Genomic DNA, 13,498 nt, shown 5'->3' with positions numbered 1-13,498 from the left:
GTGGGGGGGCTGTGTGATACATGTGGGGTACGTGAGGGTATATGGGATGTGTGGGGTGGGGGCATATGGAGAGATAGGGTGTGGGCTGGGAGGATTGTGGGTGTGCACATGGAGGGGCAGGGGTAGGGGAGTCTGTGTGGGGTATGTAGGAGGAGTGTAGGGTATAGGGGTGGGAGAATGTGGGGGGTGGGGGTACAGGGGTGCACAGGGTGTGTGGGGGTGGGGTGTGGAGGCACCAGGGTGAGTGAGGTTGCCGGGGGCAGGGGTAGAGGATGCACAGGGTGAGGGGTGGGGTGGGGGTCTGTGGGGGCAGGGGGAGACAAGTCTGTGTGTCTCCATCCCAGAGAGGGTCGGGGAGAGAATGAAAAGATGGCCATCAATGAGAAGCAGAACAGATACCCTTCCTTTCCCCAGGGCTTTTCAATCATCCCAGCTAGCTCAAGGACACAGGGCGGGACGGCTAACCCGCCAAACTGACCACCTGCACCAGGACTGAAGGAAACGAGCCGGAAGCTAGAAACCAGGCAGGAGCTAAAGGAGGCTTAATAACTGGGCTCCCTTCCTCCTCCCTTCACACCAGGAGGGGAGCGGAAGCCGGGTAGGGAGAGGAGGAGGGAAAAACAGGACTTAGAAAGACCACAGAGGTGAGGAGGCGTGGCCAGTGGCCTTACCCGGGGAAACCTGCCCTGTGTGGTTTCAGAGCTTGCCAAGAGCCCCGCCCCCTGCAAACTTCAGAACCCAAGCGATGCCAACTCACCTGTCCACTAGAGAATATGAACACGAGAGCTGCCCCAGCTGCCGTCAGCCCCCAGGTGAAGAAGGTCCCCAGCAACGCCTGGAGCACAGAGTTGTGGCCTTGGAGCATGCTGGATACAGCTGTGTGCAGAGGAGCAAGAGGGGGGTCAGCCACCAGCGGCGCCTTTCAGGGACACCTGCACGTGCTAAGGTGTCCTGACACCCTCCACCTGAGCCGGCCCACGATCTGGCTTGGCGCTATGCACCTTTCCGCCCCGCCATCCCTCAGCGGCCTCAACGACCCAGCACAGACCCGGCCTCTTCGTCCAGCCCCACACGTATCAGAAGTCATCTAACCCTGCACGCACAGACCTGGGGACGCCTAGGGAGACGCCAGAGGAGCCCACGGAAGAGCTTAGGACATTGGGGAGATAGTTCATAAAATGTGGATTATTCAGCGGGGAGGAAGAGAGCACGGGGAGGGTCTGATTACAGCCTTCTGCCATATCCTGCCTACTCCGGCTGCCCTTGCCCAGCATCGGTTCTGTCTCCTCCAGATACAGGTGACTAACTCAGATTCCCTCTTGAAGCTCTCCCACCTAAGTCCTGACCGAACCTTCAATGGCTCCCCATGGCCTGCCAAGGGCATACCCCACCGACTCTTTTGCCACTACCCCCCCCACCCCAAACTCCCGCTCAGCTAGTCATTTGTGGCACCTTCGGCAAGTCCCAGATCGTCCTGCCTCCAAGTCACTCTTCATCAGGTTCCCTCCCAGAATGCCTTCCTTCCCTCGTTCCAGCCAGCAGACCCAGAGCACCTTCTAACGCCAACTTCGACCCCTCTCCACGCCTGTCTCTATGCACACCTGCGGTGCTTTCTTTGTATGGACTCGCCTCCTATATCTTTTACATCATTAGTTGCTTAAGAACAGGGATGATACCTTTTCACACCTGGCACCCCTATGAAATGGGGCTTCCTGGCATCCAAAAAACACTCATATTGAAAGGGGCCAGCTTATGGGGCACCTGGGTGGCTCAGTCGGTTGAGCGTCCGACTTCGGCTCAGGTCATGATCTCACAGTCTGTGAGTTCGAGCCCCGCATCGGGCTCTGTACTGATGGCTCAGAGCCTGGAGCCTGCTTCCAATTCTGTGTCTCCCTCTCTCTCTCTGCCCCTTCCCTGCTCATGCTCTGTCTCTCTCTGTCTCAAAAATAAATAAAAAACATTAAGAAAAAAAAATTAAAAACAAAAGAAAGGGGCCAGCTTACCTTGATGGGACACTCAGCAAGGACAAGGAGAGGGAGCTAGAAGAGGGAGCATTTCCCTGTCAACTGAGCACACCGCCAATGAAACGGAACTCACACTACTGCCCACCAAGGAAAGAAAGGGAAGTACCATTCCTTCTTGTTTCCGCTCAGCGGACCTCCTCTAGACTTGAACACGTTTTAAATTCTAGCTCTGACACGATAGGGGATCGGAGTCTTGCTGTGGAAAGTTACAAGGCAGAGAAACCCATTTGTTGAAAAGCCCCGTGTTCCGGTACACAAACATCAGGGCTCACAGCCTCATCTCAAAGGGCTCATTCAACTGCCCACCGGTCTTCCAGCTCCCACAGGGCTGGACACGACCCCACGGGGCTCAGCCCAGCCAGGTCCCAGAGTTCTGTGAGCGCGGACCAAGAGCTAAAGACGCTGACTCTGTTAACCCCGTAAGGAAACCGTGGCAGAGGGTGGACGAGGCCCTTATGCCAAGGGGCTCAGCAACGTGGATAGGACTCCAACCTAGGAAGGCTGCGGGTCCCCAGGTGAGCCCAGATGAGCCCAAGCCCAGCTCCCTTGCCAGGAAACCTCTAAGAGAAACAGCGTCTATGGATTCAGACCGTGTCAAAATAAAAACTCAGGAAAGGGAGTGCCCCCAAGAAAGAGAAAATAATATATTTTTTTAAAAACCCACCCATTTACATACTTCATCATGTTAGGTCCCCCTAAAATGAGTGGTTTCTGTTTCTCTGTCAACCAAGACATCTGGATCATTACCCCCCCAACCTTCTATTTCTGGCTGCTTGTGGATAAAATTTAAAACAGCGTTTGCAAAGAAAGGCACACAGCTGTCACCCCTTAGTACTCATCATCTAAGACAGGTCATAACAAACAAACAAAAAAATAAACACAAATTTTTTTTTTCAGTACTGAATGTGCCTTTTAACAGCTATAGAGAAGAGGAGACCACATACATTTGCCAACAGGCCAAAGTCAACGTGGGCTTTGTGGGTTCGCCACCAAGAGAGCTCTGGGTGTTCCGGGAGCGGGGCAGGGGGGGGGCCTGGTTTGAGGGACAGCACTATCCCAGCCTGTCTGCACCTACCTGAGCACCCAAGATAGAAGGGAAAGGATCAGCAAGGCCAAGCACGCCCTTTCCGTCCCAAGAATCACAGCATTTACCACTGAAAATGCAAACCCGGTGGCCCTGGGAGAAGTTTCTTCCATGTGCTGTTTTAAATCCTCACTGCTCCAAGGGTGGTCCCCCTCGGGAGCCAGTTAGAAATGCAGGACGTTGGGCCCCACCGGGACTTGCTGAAACAAAGCTCTGCATTTTATCAAGTTCTGTGAGGGAGTCTCACACCCATTAAAATGGAAAGCATTGCTCTAACCCTGGCACTTCTAGGAGGCCCAGAGCCTTGAAAGTGACTTCCCCTGCCCTGCGAGGGAGGGACTGGCAAGACTGGCACAGAGTCCCAAGTGAACGAAAAGTTTTCTCCAATAGGTCGGCCAGTAAGTGGCACCTTGGGAACAGGGGCACCAGTCCCAGCACCGCCCGCGATGGGGCTCAGACTTCCTTGTGGGCCGGATGTTAATACATAAACGTGGATTAATTTGCAAGAGGGAGGATTATTCTCTGCCCTCCCCAACTTTAAAGATGTGTGCACACATTCTTCTCCAGCTGCACAGGAGGCTCCCGGACTGATACAGGATTTCTTTTCTCTCCCTCGCTAACCTGTTGCCCTGCCTCCCAGAGCCGGCCTCAAGTATTGATGATGTTGGAGAGGTGGGAACAGCATTGAATGAAACTGCACACACACACACACACACACACACACACACACACACACACACACTCGCTCCACGAGTTGAATCCAGCAACGGGATTCAGGCTTGGGCGGATGGGACTGTGGAAAGTTCTCTGATACCTCACTGCTCCAAGTGTGGTCTGGGGGCCAGTGACCCCGGGGAAGGGTTACAAATGCACATGCTCAGGCCGGCTGCACCGTCACCAAATGTCCAGTCAGGTTCAAAAGGCCGTGCTGCTCCCCAGGATGAGTGGGAGGGGACACTGACTGCCCCGCCTCTGCTCCCCCCCCCCCAGGGCCCCAGGGCCCCAGGGACACCCCCCACACACACCCCCACGCCCACCATGAACCGCCGAACAAAGAGGATTCGGTGAACCACTGTCAAAGGAAGGCAGGTCAACACCCTCCAGCCGACCCCGGCCAGGGGCAGAGGGGGCTCCGGGCACACCTCCCCTCCTCTGCCACCTGCCACAGCCATCCGGCTTCTCCCCCCGACCCCCTCCTCTCCCCGGAGGGCACCGCCTTCCAAACTCCATTTTGCCCTTCCAGGTCCCACACTCTCCTGAGGGCCCCAGACCCCGGGCCTCCGGCCCAACCAAGGCGCTGAAGGGAGAAAGAGCTGACTCACTACGGTGCCCTCTCAAGCCCCCACTCCACTTCCATCAGCCCCGCTGCCGCTGGCTCGGCCGGCTCCTCTCCCGAAGTCACTTCCTGCTTCCCTCCCGGCACACGTGTCCCTCCAGCCGCCAGGCCCCTCCCCGCCGGCTGCGACTGGCAGATCCCGCCTGAAGAATCAATTCTCTGGTTCACAGCCCTCTGCAGGCTCGGGAGCAGATGGGGCGGGTGGAACAGAGCCCCGAGGCCGAGCGGAGAACATTCTGCTTGTACAAGCCTCTGCGGTCTCCTATGAAGCCGCAGACACCACGGGGAGAGAGCGCCTTGCAACGTCCCTGATATCATTTATGTCACTACACTTGGCAGCTGAGTGAGCGGATGTGGGGGGGGGGGGGAGGGGGGGGAAGAGGAACCTCCTGGTATTAACATCGTTCTCTGAATCAGTGGCCCTCAATCTATAGCTCCCATCAGAATCACCAGGGAAAATGTCAAAACACAGAATGCAGGCACCCTGAAGAGGTTCTGGCTCTGCCAGTCTGAGCCGGGACCGAGATTTTCTGTTCTGAACTAAGATTTGTTGATGTGCTGGTCCTGGGACCACGCTTTGAGAACCATTGGTCTAGGTCAAGGGCTTTGCTTCCCAGGCCTTCTATGAAAAGACCAGCGTGGGGGGGGGGGGGAGCTCCTGGGTGGCTCAGTCGGTTGAGCACCCGACTCCTGATTTCAGCTCAGGTTATGATCCCAGGGGTTGTGGGCTCGAGCTCTGCAACGAACATGGAGCCTGCTTGGGATTCTCTCTCCCTCTCCCTCTGCCCTTCTTCCCTGCTTGTGCTCTCTCAAACAAAAACAAACAAAAACAAAACAAAACAAAAAAACAGGATGCCCAGTTAAATGTGAATTTCAGTTAAAAGACAAATCGTGGGGGCTCCTGGGTGGCTCAGTCAGTTGAGCGTCCGACTTCGGCTCAGGTCATGATCTCGCGGTCCGTGAGTTCAAGCCCCGCGTCGGGCTCTGTGCTGATGGCTGGGGGCCTGGAGCTTGCTTTGGATTTTGTGTCTCCCTCTCTGCCCCTCCCCAGCTCATGCTCTGTCTCTCTCTCTCTCTCTCTCTCTCTCTCTCTGTCAAAAATAAATAAACGTTAAAAAAATTATTTTTTAATTACAAATTTTTAAAAATAGGGGCGCCTGGGTGGCTCAGTCGGTTAAGCGTCCGACTTCGGTTCAGGTCACGATCTCACGGTCCGTGGGTTCAAGCCCCATGTCGGGCTCGGTGCTGACAGCTCAGAGCCTGGAGCCCGTTTCAGATTCTGTGTCTCCCTCTCTCTGACCCTCCCCTGTTCATGCTCCTCTCCCTGTCTCAAAAATAAATAAAACGTTAATAAATAAATAAATAAATAAATAAATAAATAATAAAAGACAAATCGTGTTTTAGCGTGTGTCCTGTGCAATATTTGGGACATACGTATGCTAAAAACATATTTCACCTTCGTTGTTTACCAGAAATTCTGATTTAACTGGGTGTCCTATATTTTGTCTCAGGAACCTACCAGAGGGTGACCAGGTCAGAAAAACTGTTCATAACTACAGTGCCACACACCAGAGGATTCAATAGGAGCTGGCATCTTTTGTCCAGTAAAAAGCTGTCATCCCCATTGAGGGTGGCACCACATTCGCGCACCGTGTCAGGAAATGAGATGGCCTGGTGACCGTAGGGGCTCTCTGCCCTCAGGAGATTCTCAGACCCAACAGAGAACCAGACCAGGTGTCTTACTCAAGAAAATACCACCGATCAGGGAAGGGCTGGGGGGTGGGGCAGGGGCTGGCTTCAACAGCTGCCATTTATTGCCTCACAGTTCTAGAAACAGGAAGTCTAGGATCGGTCCAAGATCAAGGTGCAGATTTGGTTCTTGGTAAGAGCTATCTTCCCGGCTTGCAGATAGCTGCTTTCTCACTGTCCTCTGGTGGAGGAAGAGAGATCTCTCTCTCTCCCTTCCTCTTCTTATAAGGCCACCAATCCTATCGCATGAGGGCCCCCACCCTTATGGCTTCATTTAAGCTTACTTACCTCCAAAATGCTCTATCTCCAAATGCAGTCATATTGGGGGTTAGACATATGAATTTCATGAGTGGAGCCTTCCTGCGTGGGATTAGTGTCCTTACAAAAAGGACCCTAGAGAGCTCCCTCCCCCCCTTCCGCCGTGTGGAGACACATGAGGAGTCCGCGACCCAGAACAGGTCCCTCAGCCCCACCACGCTGGCACCCCCTGATCTGGGATTTCCAGCTTCCAGATCTGTGACTGATCAGTTCCTCTTGGGGATCAGCCACCCAGTCTGTGGTGGTTGGTGACAGCAGCCCAAATGGGCTGTGACACTCCATTTAACAGATAAGGAGACTGAGTCTCAGGAAAGCTCTGTCGGGACCCCAGGTTGACAGGGTAGTGTGGGAACCCAAGCCCAGCTGACTCCAGAGAGGGCACTCTTCCTGCATCGGACATACAGGGTTCGCAGGACGAAATCAACACCCCGGTCAGCAGAGCCTCGGGCTGATCTCAGGCTGGGTGGCCGACCCCCAAGAAACAAATCTCAGAATTTCTTTCCTTCCCCCAGTGAACCGTAAACACACACACACACACACACACACTAGCAGGCACTGAGAGGCGGGTGTTAGGCAGGCTATGAGGGCTGCCTCCCGAGTATCTAAAGGCCATAAAACTAAGTGATGTTGACAGTCAGCAAAGGAGCCTCAGGGCAGCAGAATGGTGGCCCTTTACTGTGGCTTGACCTGGGGAAGCAAGCTGGCAGGGCCTCCCCCTCGCAGCATGGGGGCAGAGTGGAGGTGGGGGTGGGGATAGTGGCAGTGTCTGCAGCCAAACACCCCAGGTTGGGGGACGTGGAGAAGAGCTACGAGATGGGCACAAGGGATCCAGCCCAGTGGGTCCTGGGTCTTTCCTTCTCTACCCCTTCTTCCCCCTTCCCCTTCTCCCTCCCTCGCTGTCCGAGATCTTGATTTCTCTTAGGAGGTCATAGAGCTGACAGCCAAGAGGAATCTCAGCCTGGCACATGAGTTTCCTTGGACAAATTCCCCAGCCCCTCCCAAACCCTCCCAGCCTCAGGCTCCCCATCCTAAGACAGTGACTGGAGTGAATCACCCAACGCCCAGCCCAGCACCCATCATGGCAACCTGAATGATTATCTCTTGGCTGTCTCTCCTTCCTTCCTTCCTTCCTTCCTTCCCTCCTTCCTTCCTTCCTTCTTCCTTCTTTCCTTCCCTCTTTCCTTCCTTCCTTTCCTAACTTCCTTCTTTCTTTCCTTCTTTCTTTCCTTCCCTTCTTCCTTCCTCCTCCCCTTCCTTCTTTCTTTCCTTCCTTCCTTCTTTCTTTCCTTCCTTCCTTCCCTAACTTCTTTCCTTTCCTAACTTCCTTCTTTCCTTCTTTCTTTCCTTCCTTCCTTCCCTTCTTCCTTCCTCCTCCCCTTCCTTCTTTCTTTCCTTCCTTCCTTCCCTAACTTCCTTCTTTCCTTTCCTAACTTCCTTCTTTCCTTCTTTCTTTCCTTCCTTCCTTCCCTTCTTCCTTCCTCCTCCCCTTCCTTCTTTCCTTCCTTCCTTCTTTCTTTCCTTCCTTCCTTTCCTAACTTCCTTCTTTCCTTTCCTAACTTCCTTCCTTCCTTCTTTCTTTCCTTCCTTCCCTTCTTCCTTCCTCCTCCCCTTCTTTCTTTCTTTCCTTTCCTTTCCTAACTTCCTTCTTTCTTAACTTCCTTCTTTCCTTCCTTCCCTTCTTCCTTCCTCCTCCCCTTCCTTCTTTCTTTCTTTCTTTCCTTCCTTCCTTCCTTCCTTCCTGCCTGCCTGCCTTTACTCAATGCCTATTTCACAAGCCTCTGATCCATGCTAGACACTCTATGGGGCCCCGGTACTCCAAGATCAACTGAGCACCTAGGTTGCAGGAAGTGGAGAATGTTCTAGGTTTACCACCTAGCAGACCAGGGCATATGTCATTGCTGATAATGCCCAGAAGCCTCAGAAGAAAAGGGCCTCAATCTAAGGTCTTGTGATTTCTTCCTCAGACTAAAGTAATATTCATCTTAATATCAAAAATTTCTAATTTTTTTCTTAAAGAGGACCCTTAAAATTGTATAAACTTCAGAACCCACAAAACCTAATGTGCCCTGGGTGCATATTTAGAGATTTAAGCTGGAAAACCAATAGCTTCCTCTGGTAGGCAGAAGAGGCCCACGTCCTCCTCATCCCTGAAACCCGTGAATGGGGACCTCCCACTGAAAAAGGGTATTTGCAGCTGCGGTTGAGCAAAGGAGCTCGAGGGGGGGAGATTACCCTGGGTTCTCTGGGTGGGCGGAGCGTCATCACAAGGGTCCCCACAAGGGAAGGGACGGAGGCAGCAAAGTCAAAGGAGGGTAGGAGGCATGAGGATGTGAACAGAGGTCAGGGCAAAGGGATGCCAGCGGCCTCGAGAAGCCAGAAAGGCAAGGAAATGGATTGGCCCCCAGAGTCCCCGGAAGGAGCACAGCCCCCGCCAGTACCTTGATCTTAGCCCTTCTGTTGGCCCTTCTGACATCCAGAATCATAAGATGAGAAATCTGTGGTGGTTCAAACGACAAGGATTTCCGTACTCTGTTTCTGCAGCCCAAGGAAACTAACACACTTGGGTTTGCCTGGAAGCATCTGAATTCACTGGTGCCTTTCTCCGGTGACACCGTGAACCACCAGGACCCACACTCGGCCCCTGCCCACCGTCATGACTAGGCAGGACAGACTACACAATTTGTAGGGCCTGGCACAAAATGCAAACAGGGGACCACTTATTCAAAAGGTAGGCGGAAGAGTGCCATGAAAATACTCACTAAGGGGCACCTGGGTAGCTCTGTCAGTTAAGTGTCAGACTCTTGGCTTTGGCTCAGGTCGTGATCTCAGGGCTTCATGGGATCAAACACCTGCGTCAGGCTCTGCACTAGCAGCTTGGAGCCTGCATGGGATTCTGTGTCTCCCTCTCTCTGCCCCTCCCCATCTCGCGCTGTCTCTCTCTCTCTCTCTCTCAAAATAAAATAAATAAGCTTAAAAAAAAAGTACTAATTAAGGGGCACCTGGGTGGCTCAGTCAGTTAAGCATCCGACATCAGCTCAGGTCATGATCTCACGGTTCCTGAGTTCAAGCCCCACATCAAGCCCACACCGAGCCCCGCATCAGGCTTGCAGCTGTCAGCGCAGAGCCTGCTTTGGATCTCTGTCTCCCTCTCTTTCTGCCCCCCCCCCAAAATAAACATTAAAAAAAGGACTAACTAATAAAGCCCTTCTTTTCTTCTGCATCTCTCTGCTCACTGAGGACTCCAGGGTCCCAGCAGATTTTGCTTACAAAACCCAAGTTCGGAGATAAAATTATTAGGAAATCTCAAGATGGTGACAGCAGGGCATTAAACCAAGTGCAGAGCCTTTCTGAGCACGAGACCCTGCACTCCCAAATCGGTCTCACGCCCATGAAGCTGGCCCTGTCACAGGAGCTGGGATGGTGGGGCCAGACTGAAGAAGGTCATGATGTCAAAATTAGGAAATTGGGCCAGGGTGGGTTATCCAAAGAACAGAAGTCCCCAGAGAGATTGGGAACTAGGACGTTCAGGGCAGAGGGAAAACATAAGTGACAGTCCAAGGTGCTGGTGTCAGGCGGCTTGGGGAGGGGACACGGGCAGTCCCAGGAGACTGCAGAGAGGGGCTGGACACCCTGCTGGAGAAGCCTGGGACTTGGGAAGGAGAAACTCCGGGAAGGACGAGGCGAGGCCAAGGGAAGAGCAGGGCCATGTTAGCCATCAGAAGCTAGTGGACCGGTATCTGGGGTCCCCAAGTTTTCCAGCAGCCCATGAAATGGGTAAGCATTGAAAAAAATATTAGATGGGGCGCCTGGGTGGCGCAGTCGGTTAAGCGTCCGACTTCAGCCAGGTCACGATCTCGCGGTCCATGAGTTCGAGCCCCGCGTCGGGCTCTGGGCTGATGGCTCAGAGCCTGGAGCCTGTTTCTGATTCTGTGTCTCCCTCTCTCTCTGCCCCTCCCCCGTTCATGCTCTGTCTCTCTCTGTCCCAAAAATAAATAAACGTGGAAAAAAAATTTTAAAAAGAAAAAAATATTAGATTTTTAGCTCAATAAGAAAAAAAAACCTGGAAATTTAAATTCATAAGTGTTTAAATGTCTATAAAACCTTGTTAATTGTTGACTTTGGTGTTCATAAAAATTTAATTACATTCAAATAACAATCAGAGGTTAGCTTTTCTCACTTCAGGAGAATTTCTAAGTATGCACAATAATGGCCAAGAAATCACAGCCGATCATAAATTAAATCAGCCTGGAGCCAAATGATTTCCAAGGCAAAATTATAAAAATCTTCCTGATTATTTTGTGGGGGAAAGAACATACTTAATATGGAATGTGGGAGCATTTTAATATATGCTCGGTGCAATGTGGGATGAGACCCCAAAACGCAGGAGTTCTTTGGGGGCTTGCAAAGACCCTAAGAGGCCCCAGGGAATGGGGAGGGAGGCAGGCTTGCAATAAACGTTATTCCTCTCTCCAAGCAGGAGCAGAAACTAAAGTCATCTCACTAGCTGAGGCTCATAGAGGCCCGAGGAGAGGGGTGGACGAAACTTTCCAGAGAGGACGGTGGTTTCCTACTGTCAAACTGTCCATAGGACCAGCCAATCAGGAGCCACAGTAGATGGGATGGTGGGAAGGGAACCCCCCTCGCGTGCAGAAGGCAAGAAGGTGGGGAGGTGGTCTCTCAGCTGTCCGTAGTCAGAGAGAGGAGCACACCTCCAAGTCTCTCCAGGTCCCATCAGACCGGATTGGGGGGCGGGGGGGCAAGGCCGGGGCTGGAAATGCATGGGTGCTGTGCAGAGTCATCCGAGAAGCCCCATGTAGTGCATTGAATGGTTGCCCCCAAAGATAACGTTTAAAATTTTTAAAAATTTATTTATTTAGAGAGAAAGAAAGCATGCAAATGCATGCATGAACAGGGTAGGGGCAGAGAGAGAGGGAGAGAATCCCAAGCAAGCTCTGTGCTGTCACCGCGGAGCCCCACTCGGGGCTCGATCCTACAAACTATGAGATCATGACCTGAGCTGAAATCAAGACTCAGATGCTTAACCGACTAAGCCACCCAGGCGCCCCAAAAGATACCTTTAAATCCTAACCCCTGGTTCCCGTGAATGTGACGTTATTTGGGAAAAGGGTCTTTGCAGGTCTGGAGAAGAGGTCATCCTGGATTAACGAGGCGGTGCTACATCCAGTGACACGCGTACTTACAAGAGATAGAGGGGAAACGAAGACAAGGACACGGGGACGAGAAAGCCACGTTAAGATGGAGGCAGAGCCCGCAGTGATGTGGCCACAGCCAAGGGGGACCAGGAGCCACCACCAGCTGGATGGGGCCAGGAAGGATTCCCCGAGGGCCTTCAGAGAGCGTGGCCCTGCAGCTCATTTTCTGGTTTTGTGACCTCCGGAACTGTGAGGGAATCCATTTCTGTTGTTTTAGGTCCCCTAGGCTGTGGCATTTTGTCTCGGCCACCAGGGAACAATACACCCTGAGTCCAAACGTTTCTACCACGTGCAGGCGGGAAAGCCCCCAAGCGCCAGGAATTGCCCCTAGCAAAAACACACGATGACCCCACCCTCCCCATCCCTTCGCTGCTTGGGCAGACGGGTACCAGCTCCCCAGACATCTGACCAGGCTCTCCATTTTTCTGAAGGATCCATCCCTAAGTGAATTCATGCCGTATTTTCCCGCTAGCCTTTCTGCCAGATGGGCCAAGATTCCTGTCTCTTCCATGCCTGCCCCTCCCCCCGCTAATCCTCCCACCCCACCCCCCATGACAAATCAGTGTAGGGAAACCTAACTCATCCTTAAACACATCACTTCAAATTTCTCCCAAAAACCATCTGTGAAAGGTGAATAAAACCAATAAAACACCCCCCTAGCCAAAGAACCTTCTCAGACACCTGAGTTCTTGTTCAGTAAAGCCCTCCTTTGGCTCTGTGAGCTTGTGCGCCACAGCACCCGTGTGGCCACGAAGGGAGGTATTTGTCATTTAAGCCAGGTGTGCCCTTGGACTTGAGGGCCTGACAGGTGTCAGCAGTGACACAAGAAATCAAGGAGGAAGCACGCAGGCTGGTTCCAAGGAATCGGGGCACTGCTGTTTGAGCTCCAAGTTTTTCTTTGTTTGGTTTTGTTTTTTTGTTGTTGTTGCTTTTGCCAATAACTCACTGGGCAATCTTGGGCCAGTTCTTTCCTCTCTGAAACTGCCAAGTGTAAGAGCTGGACCTCAGGTGACCTCTGAGGTCCCTCCTATGCTGAACGTTGATTCTCTGATTAAACTGCCAAAGCAAAACAGTGCCAGACCACAAAACTGGCACCAACACTTTACCAAGTATAGCTGAGGAGTTCTTTTGTGCCAGAAAGAAAGAAAGAAAAGAAAAAGAGGGAAGGGGAAGGGAGAAAGAAACGAAAAGAAAAGAAAAGAAAAGAAAAGAAAAGAAAAGGGGGAAGGAGAGAGGGAGGAAGTCATCTCTTTGTGCTAAGGGGGACTTTCTCAACCTAACAGGGAGGTAGACCGACTTCCCAATTCAACTTCCACTGTTGGGGCTCTTATCGATCGACCAATGTCCTGTCTCCCTCCACCCCCGAAATTCACATGTTGGAGTCCTAACCCCCAGTCCCTCAGAATGGGACCTTATTTGGAGATGGGGTCTTTATGAAGGTGATCAAGTCAAGGTGTGATCATTAGGGTGGCCTCTAACCCGATGTGACTGGTGTCCCTATAGAAAGGAAATCTGGACACAGGGACACATATACAAGAAAGACGACGTGAAGAGCCACGGGGACAAGACGGCCATCTGCAAGCCCAGGAGAAAGGCCTGAATGGATCCTTCCTTCGGGCACCTCAGTAGGAGCCAACGCTGCGACACCTTGATTTCAGAATTCCAGCTGCCAGAACCACGAGAGAGTACATTTCTGTTGTGTGAGCCACTCGGTCTGTGGTGCTTTGTTATGGAGGTTCCGGCTGACACAGGGCGGCACGTCACTGTGGCTTAC

At 52.5% G+C, this 13,498-nt stretch overlaps 1 protein-coding gene across 2 annotated transcripts in view; it reads right to left on the bottom strand.

The window, feature by feature from the left end:
- Positions 1-4,525, bottom strand: part of SLC39A11 (solute carrier family 39 member 11) — a 339,923-nt gene extending 335,398 nt beyond the window's left edge. For both annotated transcript variants that reach the window (XM_047081492.1, XM_047081493.1), the window contains exons 1-2: positions 4,431-4,525; positions 758-876 (exon numbers count right to left, since the gene is read on the bottom strand). In XM_047081492.1, coding sequence (XP_046937448.1) covers positions 758-865 — 108 coding nt within the window. In that variant the 5' untranslated portion in view covers positions 866-876; positions 4,431-4,525. The remainder of the gene's footprint in view (positions 1-757; positions 877-4,430) is intronic.
- Positions 4,526-13,498: the final 8,973 nt, after the last annotated feature.

Source organism: Lynx rufus, unplaced genomic scaffold, assembly GCF_022079265.1.
Source record: "Lynx rufus isolate CCGP_SWC_20201006 ecotype Redwood Valley unplaced genomic scaffold, mLynRuf1.p SCAF_18, whole genome shotgun sequence".
NCBI lineage: Eukaryota > Metazoa > Chordata > Mammalia > Carnivora > Felidae > Lynx > Lynx rufus.
The sequence above is the reverse complement of the archived record's forward strand: the minus strand, read 5'-3'. Positions and strand labels throughout refer to the sequence as shown.